General features: G+C 35.1%; 1 protein-coding gene across 2 annotated transcripts; it reads left to right on the forward strand.

Annotated features, from left to right (window-relative positions):
- The first annotated feature begins 221 nt into the window (after positions 1-221).
- On the forward strand, positions 222-3,593 carry LOC142611346 (cyclic dof factor 1-like). Of its 2 annotated transcripts, XM_075783457.1 has the most exons (3): positions 222-555; positions 639-689; positions 1,814-3,593. In XM_075783457.1, the coding sequence occupies exon 3, from the start codon at positions 1,928-1,930 to the stop codon at positions 3,197-3,199; it is 1,272 nt and encodes a 423-aa protein (XP_075639572.1). In that variant the 5' UTR covers positions 222-555; positions 639-689; positions 1,814-1,927; the 3' UTR covers positions 3,200-3,593. The 2 variants fall into 2 exon arrangements, with proteins under 2 accessions (XP_075639572.1, XP_075639571.1); XM_075783456.1 differs by lacking the exon at positions 639-689 and having other exon boundaries at positions 235-555.
- Positions 3,594-19,969: the final 16,376 nt, after the last annotated feature.

The following is a 19,969-nucleotide window of genomic DNA, read 5'->3' on the forward strand; positions in this document are numbered from 1 at the left end:
CCCACATGGTAAGTTATGGAAAAATAATGTGATTATGTTCATGCGAAAGTCTTTATTAGAATAGTTGGTCAGATTGTGAGAAAAATTGTGTTATTAAAATTATAAATAAAAAAAGAAAAATAAAAGTTGATTTTAAATTCCTAGACGCAAGCCTTTTTGACAAAAGTAAAAGATAAAAAGACGACAATAAAAGAGAAAAATTGAGAAAAGATAGTACTTTGGTGATGCTTCACGTTCTTTGCGCTTTTTGCTGGGAACTTTTTTACTGGAGAGGGTTTTGTGGTGTTTAAACAGAAAAAGAAAAGAAAAGAAAGAGACAGTGTGTTTGAAAAGGGTCTTGGCTTAGGAAAAAGAAAAAGGTCTCTTTTATGTATATATATGGGTTTTGGCGTTGGGCTTCAAATTTATTTGCAACAAGTCTTTTTTAAGTTTGAGAAGAAAATGAGTTGTGGAGGAGATTTGTGTGAGGAGACAAGCAAGGATCCTGGTATAAAGCTGTTTGGGAGAACTATTCCTTTGCCGGAATGTCAGATTCAACCCAACTCCCAACTCATGGTACATGCTATAACCATCATTCTAATTCTATAAGGCTTCCCTTCTATCTTTCTTTCAAATACTTAGAAAATTTTGCTTTTTAGGCAAGATGAAACAAACTTACTTCTTGGTCTTTTTGTTAAAAATGATTGTTGGTGAGTGGTCTATTAATTGTTTGTTACTTCCATTTGTTTGGTGCTAATGAATTTCATAGAATTGACTTAGTTTGTGATTTTTTTTTTTTTAATAATTTAGAAACGGGAAAAAGAGGAGGGACTTATGTTTCTAATTGATGTTATTCTCCAAAAGTGGAACTTTCTTAAATTGGGTTTATGTTTGTTTTGCTTTGACTTGAAAGAATTGAACTTGGCAGCGGTGGGTAAATTTTGTTTTTACTTTTAATTATTATTTTTCAATCAAGACCCAGACTTAAATTTAAATTGTGAAACATTAGTGATGTTCTCTTCTATCAATTCTTTTTTTTTTTTGGAGGTAGTAAAACTTTTTGCAGTACCCAAAAAGCAATGAAGGAAACAGTCAAACAAACAATCTAGTTCTTGGTTAAAATGGTCAGTAGGCTGGGATTCTCCCTGGTGTTACAACCAAATTCTGAAATGAAAAATTGTGTCCTTGTAAGAATAGTTTTAACTGTTGGAAAGAAATCTGGCCTTCTCTAAAAAAAATTTTTGCCTGAAAAGTTCAATGGAAAGCACTGCTCAGTTCTATAAGGGGACAACCTTGGTCACTTAAGTTATAATCAGAAATTGTTGTTGGTAGCTCTGCAAATTTGTTAATGATTAAAAATGTGACAGTGGCAATATTGATTTAATGGGCTGATGCATGTCCTTGTGCTGGTAAATTTTGTTAAATTTATCAGCATTTCACTTATTCTGTTATTTATTGGTTTCAACATAAATAGAGGAGTTAAAAGTTAAAGCCAGAAGGAATAGCAATGACATTGATCCACTTTTTAGTCAATTTATCCCAGATTACAGTGATCTGGGAGGAATAGAAATTACAATGGTGGTATCACCCTTCTTGTCTATCATTCACAGTTTCATGTACACAGACAAACCTGCTGTATAATCTCTATAGGAAGTTCGGAAATGGTTGTTCTTCTTTTTCTTCTCGTTTATTGACTCTGTGTTCATAATTAATCTGTACTTACCAAAAAGTTCATTAGAAAAAGTTATTTATTTATTTATTTTTTGTCCAGTTCTTTCACTATCCAATTACCACTTCTAAGCAGGGAACCAATTGTTTGATTTTGAATTGTCAGGATGCTTGCAGTGATATAACAAGTGCAGAAGTGGAGAGCTCTTATGCTGAAAACTTAGGGAATCATGAGAAGTCCAATGATTTAGGGGATAGGAATGAAGGGCCTCAAACTCCTATGCAGGTTGGGCCACAAGTATATCCTACACCAAAGAAAGACCAGATACATACCAATAGTACAGAAGAAGAAAAAGTGTTTAAGAAGCCAGACAAGATACTTCAATGTCCAAGATGCAACAGTTTAGATACAAAATTTTGCTACTTCAATAACTACAATGTCAACCAACCGAGGCATTTCTGCAAGAACTGCCAGAGATATTGGACAGCTGGTGGAACAATGAGAAATGTTCCTGTGGGTGCTGGGAGACGAAAGAACAAGCACGTAACCTCCCACTACCATCAATTAATAGTATCCTCCAATGGACTACCAACGAGATTAGAAGCCCAAGACTCATCCAATCACCAACTTCTCTCATGTGGTGAATCTTCAACTGCTTTCAGGTCTTCAACAGGAAACGAGAGAGTCCTAAAATTTGGTCCAGAAGCACCTCTCTGTGAATCCATGGAAGCTGTTCTTAATATAAGAGACCAGAAAAGATGTGTTGAGATGGGTTCTGTAAATGTTGGAGAAAGTGGAGAAGAGCCTTCTTCATGCAGATCGTCCATGACATTTTCTAGTAATCAGGGAAAGCAATTACCTGAAAATGTTGTGCAAAAGGAGCGAGTCAGAATGCCAGGATCTTGTTACGAGCTTAATACCCCACATCCTCTGCATTGTTATCCTGTCCCTCCTTGGGGTGTCCAGTGGACTGCAGGTTCACGTAATTTTACCTGTGTGGAAACAGCACAACAAACTTCTGAATGTGTTTCTGTACCAAATAGCAGTAATCCCAAGCCAGTTCAGTTGTACCCCGCACCAATGCTTGCAGTTCCAGGCTTTTGTCCTCCACAAGTCCCTTTTCAATTCATACCAGCAACATACTTGGGTTGTATGCCTGTTTGTGCGGCTGGGGCTGGGAGTGTCTCATTGACTGGATCTAGTGGATGTCTATCTCCATCCTCCTCTGCTAGCAACAGTTGCTGCTCAGGCAATGGCTCACCAACACTAGGCAAGCATTCAAGACTTAACACAGATGAAGAGAAATCGGAGACATGTGTTTTGGTTCCAAAGACACTGAGAATTGAGGACCCAGATGAGGCTTCAAAGAGTCCTTTCTGGGCTACTTTAGGATTTAAGCCTGGTCAGAAGAAATCTATGTCCAGAGGTACTATCTTTGGAACATTTGAACCAAAGGTAGATGACATGAGCCATATAGCTGATGCATCTCATATCCTGGAAGCAAACCCAGCAGCTCTTTCTCGCTCTCATACATTTAAAGAGAGCACCTAACAGGCTCTGGGCTATGGATTTTTGCTTGAAAGACATGAGATATATGATTTTGTACATATTCCTGGGACTAGCTGTCTGTAGAATGTGAGAATGGCCGTCAGTAAAATGTGCCATTAGCTTCTCATCGTGGTTACAAAGCCATCGTTTAATATGAATTGATTATGTACTTCGAAGTTTTGGATTATGAACATTGAGATAAACGAATTCTTGGGAATTCTGAATCTGACACTGTAATCAACAGTGATGTGGTTATGGCTGTTTCACATTAGGAGTCAATATTGTAAATTAGATACTAGTGAGTGGCTGTTTGTGGTCTGCGACTTTTTTAGGTTTCAGTTTAAACACTGATGTGTATTTCTTTCAACATGAGACAAGGTTGCAGTATGAACATTCAAGAATTTAGAATAGACGTTTCTCAAAAAAAAAAAAAAAAAAAAAAAAAAATTTAGAATAGAAATCTCATTTTCCGATTTTTTTTTTTTTTTTTTGGTTCTTGTAAACTGTTTGGATAAGTTTAGAGTTTAGAGCTAGTTGTGCCAAATTCCAATTTTAAAGTCCAATTGAATTAGTGGGTTTTTTTTTTAACAAGATAGTGTTGAAAAATTTGGTTTTGTATCTCATACAAAATACACAGCAAAAACAACAAACATGGATCTATTTTATTCATGATTGATAATATGTACTATGTAAATTTCAAAATTTAAGAACAAGATAGCGTACCGTGGTGTGTTGAAATTTAAAACAAAAAATTAGAAGTACTTGGGAACACTTTTAATTCACTCTAATTCCACTTTACACCAAAGAAGTGTGGCCTCTCAATCAGTTTCTAAGGGAGAATAAAGGAGTGGCTTTACTCACATATACACACCATTTCATAATGATGTTTTTCTAATAAAAAAATTATGTATGTTTCTCCCATTATATTTAACTGATTATCTAATTGGGCTGGCCTATTGAGCCTTTTCAAGTAGGCTTTAGTGTGTGGCTTGGAGTGGGACTAAAAGGAACCAATAAGACACTAGCTCCAATGGGCCTTGGATTTTTCTATCAACTCTTGACAAATTCAAAGTTTCCATTAATTATATTTAATACCACTATATAAATATAATTGCACTCTAGGTTTTATTAATAAATTATATCCCAAGACTTTATTGTTCATACAACCCCTTCATAAATATTTGTAGTAATACAAAGTCATGAATATAGACTACCACTTTGAAAATTACTACATCTTAATTCCATAAGTATCCGGTTTAATCCTTTAAATTATTCATCATATATTTATGAAATCTAATTCCATAAATATATACTTTAGTAATTCCTTACTAAAATGGTTAGGCCTAATACTCTGAATAAATAAACCCATTAAACTTATCTCAAGGGAATATTTTATATCTCCGTTAAGAGACTATGAATTCCATCTTAAGAATATATGTTCCATCAACACTAAATGTGGCTGCCCAACATACTGAGGTTTTGATCGTGACTTTAGACCTCATTCCTGATATCAAAGTAACCTACACTACAAGATCAGATCCATTATCCTCTTAGGATTAAGAGTTCATGTAAATAGAAGTCGTAGGTTTATTATTCATTTGAAAATCGTTAGGAGAATAATAAATCTCACAGCGGTTCAGTTCAATATGTTTTAACTCTTAAAACATATCAACATACCAACTAGAAATCTCCATTTCCATGATCAAGACAAATCATCTTAGTTGATATGTTATAGTATTCGCAGATGAAGTGCCCAATTTCATCACCGACTACGAACTACAATTCTGAGTTTACAAAGAACTTGTGATTTATATCTTTAGTGATTAAATCATATAAATCACATACTATGCATCTCATGGACTATATGATAATGTCTCAATATTCATATTTCCATTAGTTTAGATAATAATAAAACAACTTTATTAATCACAACATTAAGTCATACAAAATGTCATACACAGCACTATACAATAGAATTTAAGGGCACACATCCTAATAATCTCCCACTTGCCCTAAAGCCTATTGTGCACTAATCTAATCTAACTCCCATTTCTTCCAAATGTGACTCAAAAGTCCTTTGGGGCAAGGCTTTGGTAAAATGATTCACTAGATTCTTTGCACTTTCAATCTTTGCTACTACTACATCTTCACGAGCAACAATGTCTCGAATAATGTGGTACTTTCTTTCTATGTGCTTTCTTTTCTTGTGATTCTTTGGATCCTCAGATTGTGCAACTGCTCCACTATTGTCGCAGAATAATGTAATAGGAACTTGCTCAATTCTTACAATTCCAAAATCAGAAAGGAATTTCTTGAACCAAATAGATTCCTTTGCCATTTCACAAGCAGCAACATATTCAGCTTCTGTTAAGGAACTAGTTAATTGTATAGCATTTGTGCTAATAAGTGAGCTGTGTGAAGTGGGTTAGTTGTGACAGTTTTGGTTAGCTAGAGCAGTTGGTTCAGCTTCTGTTAAGGAACTAGTTAATTGTATAGCATTTGTGCTAATAAGTGAGCTGTGTGAAGTGGGTTAGTTGTGACAGTTTTGGTTAGCTAGAGCAGTTGGGTTGTTATGAGTTAGTTAGTATGAGTTAGTTAGTTGCATTTGGTGGGAAGACTTGTGACTTGTATAAAGAGACGTGAAATGATATGGGAAAGGGTATGACAAGTATTAAATGAACTTCCTCAATCCTGTTTCTATCTTTTCTCTCTTCTTTTCTGTTGGAGGTAGTTACCCTCGAAGTAACTAAAGACTTCTTTTCTCTGTTTCATTCTTTCCTTCCTAACTTTTTGGTTAGCCAAACACCTAACAGCTTACATGGTGGAGTCAGCAATACAAGATTGCTTTACACTCCTCCAACTTACGGCTCCACCTCTCAAGGTGAATACACAACCTGAAGTGGACTTTCTATAATCAAGATCTGACTGGAAATCTGAATATATATAGCCAATGAGAATCAAATCCTCACAACTGTAAACAAGCATATAATCTCTCGTTTTCCTTAAATACTTGAGAATATGCTTTACAGCTTGCCAATGTTTAAGTCCTGCATTTGACTGATATCGGCTGACCATGCCAACTGAATAACAAATATCCAGTCTAGTACAAAGCATGGCATACATGAGACTTCCCACAGTAGAAGCATAGGGAACTTGTCTCATCATGTTTTCTTCCTTAAGAGTCTTATGCCTTTGGTCATCAGCCAGAGGAACTCCATGTCTGAAAGGAAATAATCATTTCTTGGACTTTTACATGCTAAACCGTTCTAGAACCTTATCTATATATCCAGCTTGTGACAAACCTAACATCCTATTATTTCGATCTTACCAAAACTTGATCCCTAGAATATAGTTAGCTTCGTCCAAGTCTTTCATATCAAATTGGCTTGACATCCAAACTTTAACCGATGATATTACACCTACATCATTTCCAATGAGTAGAATATCATCTGTTAGGTTCTAAGACCTTAGAGACTAATGTATTAGAACTTCAATATGTAATGTGTTAGCAAATCATGATCAAAACATTTAGTCTAGGTTCAGACTTGCTCAATATTTGGTTTAATGTAAAGTTGGAATTGACTAATTGCAAAAAATTACTGTTCACTTTTTGCAAGGCTCAATCGATCAAAAATTAGACTCGATCAATCGAAGCTTGTGCAGATTGTTTTTCTGCAAAATTTTCCAACTCAGCCCAAATCCGTTTGACGTGTAGGGTTTTATGTTTTATGTTTCATATAAATAGAAAAACCCTAGTTACGTTTTTATGTTGTTGTTTATGCTGTGTGTGTGAATCTCTTGTGAGATGTAGAAGCGTTTGCCTTCTTACACACTTAGGGTTATCAAGATCAAGATTTATGCCAAGAACTTGGTAATCGTTTCAATTGTTGTATAAAGAGCTTAAAGATATACAAGTGGTATACTTGTGGATGTTGTGGATCTGAGAAAGAAGTAGTAAGTGGACTCGGAGTTGTCACATAGTCGTGGTAGTAAGTTTTCTACTCAAGGTAGCAATAGGATGTTAGTGGTCTAAGTCGCTATTGTAAAACTTCAACCTTTCCATCTATCCCTCTCTTTCTCTTGTAAACCCATTTGCAACCAACATGTTTAATGCCGTTAGGCGCCTTTACAAGATGCCATACATGATTGGAATACATAGAATCTAATTCAGATTTCATAGCTTAAACCCAATGATGTGCATCTATATCATTCATTGCTTCTTCATAAGTGTAAGAATCAGATTCAGCCTCTCCTAAGATAGATTCATAAGCTTCTCCCAAACCTATAAATCTTATAGGTGACCGAACAATCCTCCCACTACAACAAGGCACCTGTGTACTAGACATCTCATAAGTAGTATCTTGTGGTATATCTAATACAACTACATCATCCCTAGTTTCATCCATTGGTTGTTCAACTACAGGTTCATCTATTTTAGCCAAAACAACTTTGCTTCTAGGATTAAAATTATTCACATAATCATCTTCCAAGAATTTGGCATGAGTGCTAACAAACACCTTGTTATCTTTATGATTATAGAATAAATAACCCTTAGTTTCCTTTGAATACCCTTAAAACATGCATACTTTTGTTTTTGCTTCCAACTTATCAGACTTCCCTTTCAACATATGTGCTAGACATCCCTAAATATGGAGATATTTCATACTAGGCTTGCGCCCACTCCACAATTCCCTGGGTGTGTTGGGAACAGATTTTGATGGAACCAAATTCAAAATATGCATTGCAGATTTTAGTGCATATCCCAAAAAAGAAACTGGTAAAGTTGAATAACTCATCATGGACCTAACCATTTTCAAAAGAGTCATATTCCTTCTTTCCGCTACATCATTTTGTTGAGGAGTTCCAGGTACAGTCAATTGGGATACAATCCCATTTTGAATTAGATAATCCTTGAAATCCCCAAGAAGGTATTCGCCACCTCGATCAGATCGAATAGCCTTTATGCGTTTATCCAATTGATTCTCAACTTCAGCCCTAAACTCTTTGAACTTTTCAAAGGCTTTGGACTTTCATCACATTAGGTACACATAACCATATCTTGAATAATCATCCGTAAAAGTGATGAAGTACTCATAACCTCCTTTTGCTTGGGCTGACATAGGACCACATACATCTGTATGAACTAATTCAAGTAACTCTTGGGCTCTTCTACCTTTTGCATTAAGAGGTCATTTGGTCATTTTACCCTCCAAACAAGATTCACAAACTGGAAATTCATCAAAGTCCAATGGCTCTAAGAGTCCACCTTTGATCAGTCTTTAAATTCTATTTGGATTAATATGACCCAAACTCAAGTGCCAAAGATATGCATCATTAGAAGGAAACTTTCACTTTAATGATTTTACATGAGAGTTATTATCTAATTCAGAATTATATAATTCATGCTTATCAGGAGTTAAAATATAAAGACTATCTACAATATTGCCAGAACAGATAAATACTTTATTCTTCTTTATTACAACATTGTCTTTCAGGATAACACAATACCCATGTTTACTTAAATAAGTTTTAGAAATTAAATTCCTACGAACATTAGGTACATACAGACAGTCTTCCAATATTAAAACTCTAGAATTAAAACATAAATTAAACACTCCAACAGCTATAACCGGAATCCTGCTCCCATCAGCCAAAGTAAAAAATAGTTCTCCCTCATTCAATCTTTTGGTCTCCTAGAAACTCTGCAAAGAATTGCAAATATGATTAGTACAACTTGAATCCATACACCAGGAATCCGTGGGATTTTGTACTAAACATATTTCAAGAGGGAATAAACATTTCATACCCTTATTCTTGGCAGCTATGAATTTTGGACAATTCCTCTTCCAATGCCCTTTCTCACTACAATGGAAACACTTTCTTTTGGTGTACTCCTTCTTCTTTCCCTTGTTGGCAACTCCTAAGGTAATTTGTTTACCATCTGGTTTGGTGAAGTCCTTCTTCTTCTTCTTACCTCTACCTTTCGACTTAGATTGAGAAAAAGAAGCTTCACCTAAATTGGCTTTAACACTGGATGTACCAAAAATGCTTTCCGCCGCCACTAACTCATTCATTAATTCAGACAATGAATAAATCTTTTTGTGCATGTTATAATTAAGTCTAAATTCCTTGAATGATCTTGGTAGTGACTAGAGTATCATATCCACTTGGGATTCTCTATCAATGTCAGCATCTAAAACTTCCAATGTATTCAAATTAGAGATCATCTTAAGACAATACTCCCTCACTGAACTACTTTAAGCCATTTTGGTATTATAAATTGGCCTCATAGTTTCTTGCTTTGCAGAACGGCCTTACTCACAAAACATTTCCTTTAGACTTAGCATAGTGTCCGAAGCTAATTCTACATCCTGCATTTAATGCTGTAGAACATTTGAAATAGATGCTAGGATATAGCACTTGACCATCTCATTAGATTTCTGACAACGATCATATCGCTGTTTTTTCTCAAGAGGAGTATCTAATGAAGGAAAGCTAGGACACGATTGAGTAAGTAAATATTTGTGCTCTTCAACTGTAAGAACAACGTCCAAATTTCTTTTCCAGTCAACATAGTTGGATCCAGTTAGTTTGTTTTGATTAATAATAACAACAAGTGGGCTAAATGATGCCATGATAAAATCTGAAAATAATAAAAATGAATATAATAAGTAAACTGGACATTATCAATTTAGCATATAAGCATATAGTATGGAACCTTAATAAAACCATAATATAAAATATGCAACGACAACCCAATCCCATGTCTATAATTCCTTGGTAGCAAGTTTATAATAAACACTATGATTGATTGAGAACTATTCTTATTATTAGTACTATTATGATAACTCTTATCAAACACTAATAATATGCCGTATTACCTTTAGCCTTTAAGTAATAATGACATAATTCCTTTGGGAGGTTAATATTACACTTAGTCTAGTGTAAACCATTATCTAAAATCATGTGTAGCCACATTTCATCTCCCTTTTATAGTGTTTAAACTTGTAGTACCATGAAACAAAACACCCTCCTTTGGGATCACGAGGTATATATGCCAAGACGAGGTACTTGTCCATACTACTTTAAATGGGTAAGTTCAATCTTGTAGTACTATGAAATAAACACCCTCCTTTGGGATCGCAAGGCATATCCAAGACGAGGTGTTTACCCACACTACTATGAACCGATAATGGAGGCCATGAGATCCAACCCTTATATCTCTCTCCCACTAGATATTTTAAATTAAAGGTTTTTATTGTTTAAACATGTTCTTTGTTGAAAAACAGGTGTCAGAATTTTTGGCTACTCATTCTGGCTACTCTTGCGAGTAGCGAGATTTGGCTACTCATTTTGGCGACTCACCCAATTGCGACTCATCTTGCGACTTGTTAGTCGTGAAACGCCTAGAAAAAGCATTTTAAAGTGTTTTTCTTGGGAAACTTGTTTTAAATCTCTCCTATGCTCTCTTAAACCCCTCAATATACAGATTCAATATAACCAAGGCAATTAACACATGCTTATAAGATGGCCATCAAGCATTAACGTTAAATTGTCTTATTATAGCCAAGTGGTGCAAAACATCCAAGCTATGCAATAACAAAATTCACACACATGACAGTTATTTCAATAACTATATTCAAAATATATATCCTTGGCCATAAACTTCTTAATGATTTGTTCAAAAACTTCAATCTATATATCATATATATAAAGGCATATGAATTCCAATGCTAATAACATAGAAAGCAAACTGTGCAATCTATTATAGCGTTTGCTCAGTAGACTCACTCCATGAAACTTAAAAATTCTATCTAATTATCAAGCATAGTAACTTGAGTTTCATGAATCTTGATAAAAGAAATACATAAATTCATAAAACCATGATTATCAAACCATGTCTACACAATTATGCAGAAAGTTTTACTGCAGAAAATTAAAACACTAAAATAACGGTTTTCTTAAATTCTAAAACTTAATCACATGTTATATAGGCATGATATTGAAAACCTAGCTTTGATACCACTTGTTTGAAAATCTAGTTTTGTATCTCATACAAAATACACAGCGGAAGTAACAAACATGGATCTATTTTATTCATGATTGATGACATCCACTATGTAAATTTCAGAATTTAAGAATAAGATAGCGTACTTTGGTGTGGTGAAATTCAAAACAAAATATTAGAAGTACTTAAGAATACTTTTATACTTCACTCTAATTCCACTTTACACCCAAGAAGTGTGGCCTCTCAATTAGTTTCCAAGGGAGAATAAAAGAGTGGCTTCACTTACACATATACACAATTTCATAATGATGTTTCTCTAATAAAAAATTATGTATGCTTCTCCTTTTATATTTAACTGATTATCTAATTGGGCTGGCCTATTAGGCCTTTCCAATAGGGCTTTAGTATGTGGCTTGGAGTGGGGCCAAAAGGAACCAATAAGACACTAGCTCTAATGGGCCTTGGACTTTTCTGTCAATTCCTGACAAGTCCAAAGTTACCATTAATTATATTTAATACCACTATATAAATATAATTACACTCTAGGCCTTATTAATAAATTATATCCCAAGACTTTATTGTACATGCAACTCCTTCATAAAATATTCGTAGTAATATAAAGTCATGAATATAGACTGCCACTTTGAAAATTACTACATCTTAATCCCTTGAGTATCCAGTTTAATCTTTTAAGTTATTCATCATATATTTATGAAATCTAATTCCATAAATATATACTTTAGTAACTTCTTACTAAAGTGGTTAGGCCTAACACTCTGAATAACCAAACCCATTAAACTTATCTCAAGGGAATATTTTATATCTCTGTTAAGAGACTATGAATTCCATCATGAGAATATATGTTCCATCAACACTAAATGTGACTGCACAACATACTGAGGTTTTGATCGTGACTTTAGACCTCACTCTTGATATATCAAAGCAACCTACACTTCATTATCAGGTCCATTATCCTCTCAGGATTAAGAGTTTATGTAAATAAAAGTCGTGAGTTTATTATTCATTTGACAGTCGTTAGGAGAATAATAAATCGCACAGCGGTCTAGTTCAATATGTTTTAACTCTTAAAACATATCAACATACCAACTAGAAATCTCCATTTTGATGATCAAGATAAATCATTTTAGTTGATATGTTATAATCTTCGCAGATGAAATGCCCAATTTCATCACCGACTACGAACTACAATTCTGAGTTTACAAAGAACTTGTGATTTATATATTCTGTGACTAAATCACATAAATCACATATTATGCATCTCATGGACTATATGATAATGTCCCAATATTCATGTTACCATTATTTTAGATAATAATAAAAGAACTTTATTAATCAAAACATTAGGTCATACAAAATGTCATACACAGCACCATACAATAGGATTTAAGGGCACACATCCTGACAGATAGAATTTCTACTCTAGCCTAATCTAAGTGTATATGTGTGTGAAGCTCCATCTTGGAAACTTGGACCCCGGCCCTTTCCCCCCATACCCCACAAGTATTTATATTAGTGGAGTGACCATCGTACCAAGGGTGCGCGGTGGTAATTTATGGGGGGTTGGAAACACTAAGATTGGGCCGAGGCCTCTATTAATGCCTTGACTATCACAACAACATAGTAAAATAGGAGGGCATTTCACAATGGAAGATCTAAACAAGTAAAATCTAAGTTTGAATGAATACGTTGTTGATTATTGATATGATTACTCTCTTGCCAAGGTTAGAAGCAACCAAAAACAGATACAAGCTCTCTCTAAAAGTTCCTACTCACTTTTTCCCAACTTTTTCCATTAGGTGTCTCCTCCCCCTTTTTGATGATGAAAATTAACTTTTAAGGTGTAAAGCACTTTTTAGATCAATCATTTAGCATTAAATGCACCTTGTGTTAGGTGAGAACACCTAATTATTACAGAGGTGACTGCTGCTTGGGTTGTCAGCCACCTCGCTTGGCTTCTCGGTCCGATTTTTGGGTTCGATCTTCTCCTTAGCTACTTCACTGGTCATTTATTCTCAACCAAAATTGTTTGAGGTGCAATGAACTTCATTGGCTCTCCTTGGTGAATGGGGGCCACTTCCCAGTTGGGCCTTCAATCCCCTTTTTATACTAGAGTCTTCCTTCCCAGAGGACATGGGCTAGGCTTGGTACCTCAGACTACCGAGTTCTCTTATTGGGCCTATGGTCCGTGGCTCGTGGAGCATACTTAGGAGACCACTCCCCTATAGAAGTCATTAACCAATTATTTTTATTGATTCAGCTTTGGCTACTGATGCACATACAATATCCCAAAAACATAAATAGGGAAAAAAAAACTGTGATATCCTGGCTAAGAGAAAACCCGATTCGAGGAAAAACTCACCAAGGTTATAATGACAAAGAAAACAGATTTACTAAAAAAATAATGGAAGTTTACAACAAAATTAACAATAAATATGTTACTACAACATGTGAACTTGTGAATGTGACCTCATAAAACTCCAAATCCTTGGATTCTTCTATCCATGAACTCTGTTCAATGTGAACGCCCGTTCACAACTTGAAGAACCCTCTTGAAGATTCTTCACAACAATTGGTCTATGAGTTGATTTTAGCAATTAACTTTAACGGATCACCAGAAGTTTGAATCTCCAACCTTGAATCACTAGTTGAAGCTTTAAGAAAGCTCAGTTGACCCTAACCCTAGATTCATAGTGCGTAGCTCTCAAAAAGTTCATTTTGACATCCTTTAGGTTTCCTTTTATAGCCTGACTTTGGAGGCACACAATCTTATAAGCTTGGACGGCTGTTTGGGTTTGATTTGGTTTCTATCAGCACAATTATTGATCTACCAAGTTAAATGGAATGCATCAAGATTTTCAATTGATCGAGCTTGTCTTGAGAATGCTGAATGTTTAGTTTTCCTTGAGCAGTCTTTTGCACATCTCTTGGAGTTCAAGTAAAAATGAAAACAACGTAAAATATTAAAACTTTTGTTCAGGGTTTGCTAATCTAACATAATGGACCCAACAAAAACCTTATTGTGCACTTGTTTGCTTCATCTTGATTTTAAAATTTGAGATAATCTTTCCTAGGAGTTCAAACAATTTTTTTTCCCCTTCAATTCGAGCATCTCAAGTTCAACTAATTGATATACGGGATATGTCACGTCACAATATGGAGGGTAAGATCAGTGACTTAGAGCATCCACAGCAGTGGAGCTAAAATTTTAGCAATTTAGCTCTACAAAAAGTTACTTTATTTATTTTACCTATTCACTTTACAAAACATGCTACAGCAGTGGATCTATTTTAGCTTTCAACACAATAAAATAACATAAACATCACAATAAAATAATATTTCTACTACAATAAAATAATACATCTCACAAAACAAAAAAACACCACCAACCGATCCACCACCACTGCCAACCAACCAAGATCAACCGCCCACAACCATCCAACAAAAACTAACAAGCCAACGCCACCCACAACCACTGCCAAAAATCCAAATTAGCCAAAAACCACTACAAAAATTACAAAGAAACCCACACCAACAAACCCACACAAATCACAGAGAAAAACCACCACACCAACACAGCCACAGAGAAACCCACGAACAGGTTGGCGGTGAGACGGAGACTGGGCGAGATGGGTCGGCGACATAGGACAGTGATGTGGGCGATGAGAATGAGGATCGGCGGTGAAATGGAGGACTGGGCGAGATGGGTTGGCGATGAAGGTCGACGATCTAGACCTTATCGGCGGCGAGGCTCGACGATCCAGACCTTATTGGCGGCGAAGCTCGACGATTCAGCAAGAATCGGCGGCGAAGCAGAGAGTAGATGAGGGAGAAAAAAAAAAAAAAAAAAAGAGAAGGAAAAACAATGAAAGAAGAGAAGCCAGAGAGAACGAAAAAGAAAGGAAGAAAAAATATTTTTTAAAGGATAGAAGAGAGAGAAATTTAATAAAATAATTTTTTTTTTTTTTTTTTACCTTTGAGCTACAGTACACATCTATCTTTAGATGTGTACTGTAGCTGGAAGAAAATTTTTTTTTGCTATAGCTCCACTGCTGGAGCACACTTTTTGGTGGTTGAGAAGCTAAAATATACCAATATACCAATATACCACCACTGCTGTGAGTGCTCTTAGAATGAAAAGCTAGAGTTCTTGTTTATTGAATGAAGACGTAAGACTTTTCGTTCTATGGAGGAAAAAATCATTAGAGAAACTTCTATTAATTGCAGACTATCCATTTTATATATACCGCACTTATTTATAAACCCTAAAAGAATTAAAAAAAATTGTTAGGATTTTAGACCTAGTTGTGTCAAATTTTATCTAATCTCCAGCCAATTAATTAAGTGATTAATTATGCAATTAGATCTGATTTAAACAAACTGTTAGGACATGTGATTCAATGTTAGGAACATATGTCATTATTTTATGTAATTGGCTAATCTTTTGACAAAACGCACTTTATTTGTAATTGGATAAATCTAGGATGTGTTTAATACTTCAAGAAACCTTGTTTCAAGATCAAGTATTGAAGCTAAGCAAGTCTGTCCAAGATTCAAGTGTGATAAGTGTTGTTCATTAAATCTCAATAGTTAGCTCGACATCTAGCATCTATCGAGACTTGAAGAGCTGTTCTAGCCCGTGGCTCGACAGCAGCTTGACAGATAGGGTATTTGTCGAGGTTTATGAAACTCAGATTTTTAGGTCTATATTTCATTCAATTTGTGATTATATGTTTGAGCTTTCTTTTTTCATAACCCTAGACATATAAAAGGATTATTTTAAGGGCTGTTAAAAGTTACACAGCTAAGAGCACAATTGCATAAGAGCAAATTGTGACCGGAGACCTAGTTTGCTCTAGTAATCTTTCTTGTGAAGAAGCTGCTGTGTTTGTGTATCGTAGAGTTTTGTAACCAAGGAGCTTCTCGATCTTCATCATGTGATGAACTGAAGAACTTTGCAGCCAACAATCCTATTGAATTCGCATACTAGGATCCGTGCAATTGGTTAGTCACGTATTAGGAGCCGTGCATTGAAATAAGAGATTGTCACTACAGAACAAGTCTAATTGGATATTAGGGTAAGGGTTCAACTGTAGGTTGGTATAAGTAGGGCTAGCCACCAGAACTCGTACCCAACCAACCCGAGGCGAACCGTCCGACCCATTCCCGAAATCGGCCAACCCAACACCAGTGATGGTCGACAGCGGGTTTCAACCTCCAAAAACCAAGACTGGCGAGTCAGTTGATGGGTATGCTCTTCAAAATCTGATTCCAATCGATCTGACCGCCTATATATCGGAAACACCCACCAATTTTCTCAGGTATGAGGATTTCCGATCATTTCTCAACAAATCCGTTGAGATCCGGCGAGATCTCTTCAAGATTTGGTGAGTAGGTTTAGAAATCTTGCTCGATCCGGCCATGTGTCGGCCAGATTTAGCAGAATTCGGCTAGTGTTGGCCTGATTTCGCCTGGTTTCGTCTTCCCCGAGTCCGACTGACCACCGACCGATTCGTACTTGATATCCGAGTCACCTGAACCGACTCATCTAACAGTCGGCAGCAGGTCTGGATGCCGGAGACCCGACGCGATCGGGTCGGTTCCGGGTTGGGCACAAACTCGACCCAGACCGACCCGTGGACAAGCCTAGATATAAGGTACTAGGATTCCTTTACTTGCAACCTTTTGTTTTGATAATAGTGGATCCTCGGGAGTGGTGACCTTAAAATCACCCGGTGGGAATTTTGTTGTATTGGTTTTCCCTATTCGTAAACAAATCACTGTGTTAATTTATTTCCGTTGCATACTTTAGTTTATTGGTGATTTGTTTGTGCTACCACATGTTTTGCATATCAATTGGATCAAATAATTAACTTGGCTAATTAATTAATTTATTAATTTATCACAAGGGGTCAATACATTTTTGGTCTGTCACAAACATCACACATTCACAAATCACATGAACACCAAGAAAGATGACCCATGAAAAATTTTGAAATAGTGGTTTCAAAGTCAAAAAATTTGGGGAAGATTTAACTTAAACAATCCTCAAGACAATATTTCACTAATAGAATAGAAGTTTATACAATAGAGTTAACCCTAAATTTACTGCTACCTCATGTAATACTTACTCATGTGACTACACGCAGCACCAAATTCACAAACTCTTCTACTATGAAATTGTTGCACACAAACACTCTAGTTTGTGACTTTGAGATCTCCACTCAAAGGTTTAGATCATCAATTGTAGTTGATTTGAAGCAGCAACTTTACTCTATAACTGGATCTATTGTTTGCACAAGGTCTCTAGCTGTAACTTCAAAAGGGTTTGGAAAACTCTAGATTTGTGTGCAAAACACTGCCCTCTTGGATATGTGAAAACGTGCTCTAGGGTTTGTATTTATATATACTTAAGATTGATCAAAACTCTAGATCCAATAGCTAATAGAAAAGATAGACCTAAAATCTGGCACGAATCTCAATCGGTCGAGATGTGCATCTTGATTGGTTGAGATAAGTAACACTTATCTACACATGCTTTTCTGATTTCTTTGAACCTTCAATTGTGCTGAACTTCATTTGTCTTTTTTAACTAAATATTTCTAGACTAAACAACTAATAAACTAAGTTCTAAAGGTTTACAATTTGTTCATGGTTGCCAATCTAAAATTATGGACATAATTTTAAACTTAAAAAAAAACACTCAATTTTCTAAATAAAAGAATTCTTTTTTTTTTTTGAAGGCGAACCAATTAATCATTCATTGAAATGTAAAGAATCATAATACATAGCATCCACCGCCGGCAGTGGAGTATCTTCAATCCAATATAAATCATTAATTAAATTCCTAGCATGTTTTGCTAATGTATGAGCAACCATGTTTCCACCTCTCTTTACCCAATTAATAAATAAAAGTATTCTTAAATATAACCTTTTAATATATATATATATATATATATATATATATATATATATATATATATATATATATATATATATAAATAAAGATCGTGGTTTTAGTTTTTACTAAGAAAAAATATAAATTTCTTATCAAGAAAAAAATCTAAATTAAAAAAAGGAAATCAAATACTAAAGTCTAGACTTTCCACTAAAAATATTTAAAAAAAAAAAAAAAAAAAGACTTGTCATCGACCTTTCCACCTGAAAGAAACTTCAAGCATTGGTCCAAATGATGTTGGGCTCGGAAGAGCGGAGACTTTTTTCCATTACTTCCCCCAATATATTTTTAATTTTTAATGGGCTTCTGGTGGTATCTTTATTGACTTTGCTTTCCGTAGTGGACCGCCTCATGCCCATTTGGTTAGTATCCCCCCAAAGCCCACATGAAATAGGACCAGGTCCCACGTTTGATTCCTTACTCTCTCTTCTTTTCATTTCTTTCTTTCTTTCTTTCTTTTTTTCCTTTTTTTTCTTTTTTAATGAAATACCGTCTCTTTTATTTTTTTATTTTTTATTTTTTATTTTTTAAATTTACCTAGCACATTGACATTTTATATTGTCTCCCCTTCATTTACTTAAAAAATTATTCAATAGTACCCATAGTACAACAATGTGGTTCTCATTATTCTCGCATTCATACGGTTATACTATCAAAATATAGAAAACAAGAGTAAGAACTAGTTGAGACAACTGACAGAGTTGAAGAAGATTGAGACTGATAGAATTCAAGCTAAACTACAAAGCTGATAAACTCTAGTCGTTCTATAATTCAAGTTGTAAAGCTACATTTCGTTTTTACTTGTAAATAAATTAGTTAGTTAGTCATCATGTGTATAGCACGCGCTTACTTAATTGTAACTAAAGTAGGCGGTTAGTTTAAGTTTTTCTGTTATAACTATTTTCTTCCCTATGCTATGTATATATAGAGTAGAGCCATGTAATTATTTAATTAATGCAAATACACAAATTTCTAGTTTCTGTTATGGTATCAAAGCTCTGAAAATTAGGGATTTTGTTTGCTTTCTCATTCTCAATTTCTTTCTAGTCCTTCAATGGCTTCTACTATGATAGTCCCTGATTCTACACCACCACAAGATTTATCTATAGCTGATGATCCATTGTTTCTCCACCATGGAGAAAGTCTTGGTGCTATTCTCGTCTCTCAAACACTAGTTGGTGAGAATTATATAGCTTGGGCTAGATCAATTTGAAAGGCTTTGCTTGCCAAGAACAAGTTGGGGTTCATAGATGACACTTTGACTTTATCTTCACCATTGGTAAAGACACCATCTACAATTCAAGCTTGGATTCGTTCAGATAATATGGTTGGAACTTGAAAAATCAATTCAGTTTCACCAAAGATTCAACCTAGTATCATCTACATGGATACAACTCTAGAGATTTGGAATGATCTCAAGGATCGATTCCCACAACGAAATGGACCAAGAATCTTCAATTTGAATAAAAAAATTCCAGAACTCACTCAAGGTGATGTTTCGATCATAGATGTTTTTACTCAACTAAACGCCTCCTAATGTGCCTTCGGTGTATACTCGGAAAAATTCGCCTGCTATCTAGCCATACATCATGAAATTGAAGTAAATCCAGAACAATTGCTGCTCTATAGAATTTGAAACCTCCTCAAAATCTAAAAGAGGTTTAACATCTTACAAGGATGACTGTTGCCCTTAATCGCTTCATATCCAAGTTTGTAGACAAGTGTAGACCTTTTTTTCAACTTCTGAAGAAATGGAAATAATTTGAGTGGATGGAGGAATTTCAGTGGG

This window comes from Castanea sativa, chromosome 9 (assembly GCF_040712315.1).
Source record: "Castanea sativa cultivar Marrone di Chiusa Pesio chromosome 9, ASM4071231v1".
NCBI lineage: Eukaryota > Viridiplantae > Streptophyta > Magnoliopsida > Fagales > Fagaceae > Castanea > Castanea sativa.

What these genes read in the sequence shown, in the direction of transcription:
- LOC142611346 (XM_075783456.1), top strand. Translation starts at nt 379, where the DNA reads ATGGGTTTTGGCGTTGGGCTTCAAATTTATTTGCAACAAGTCTTTTTT. An exon ending in AACCCAACTCCCAACTCATG is followed by an intron (nt 556 to 1,813) that starts GTACATGCTATA and finishes TTGAATTGTCAG; the next exon opens with GATGCTTGCAGTGATATAAC.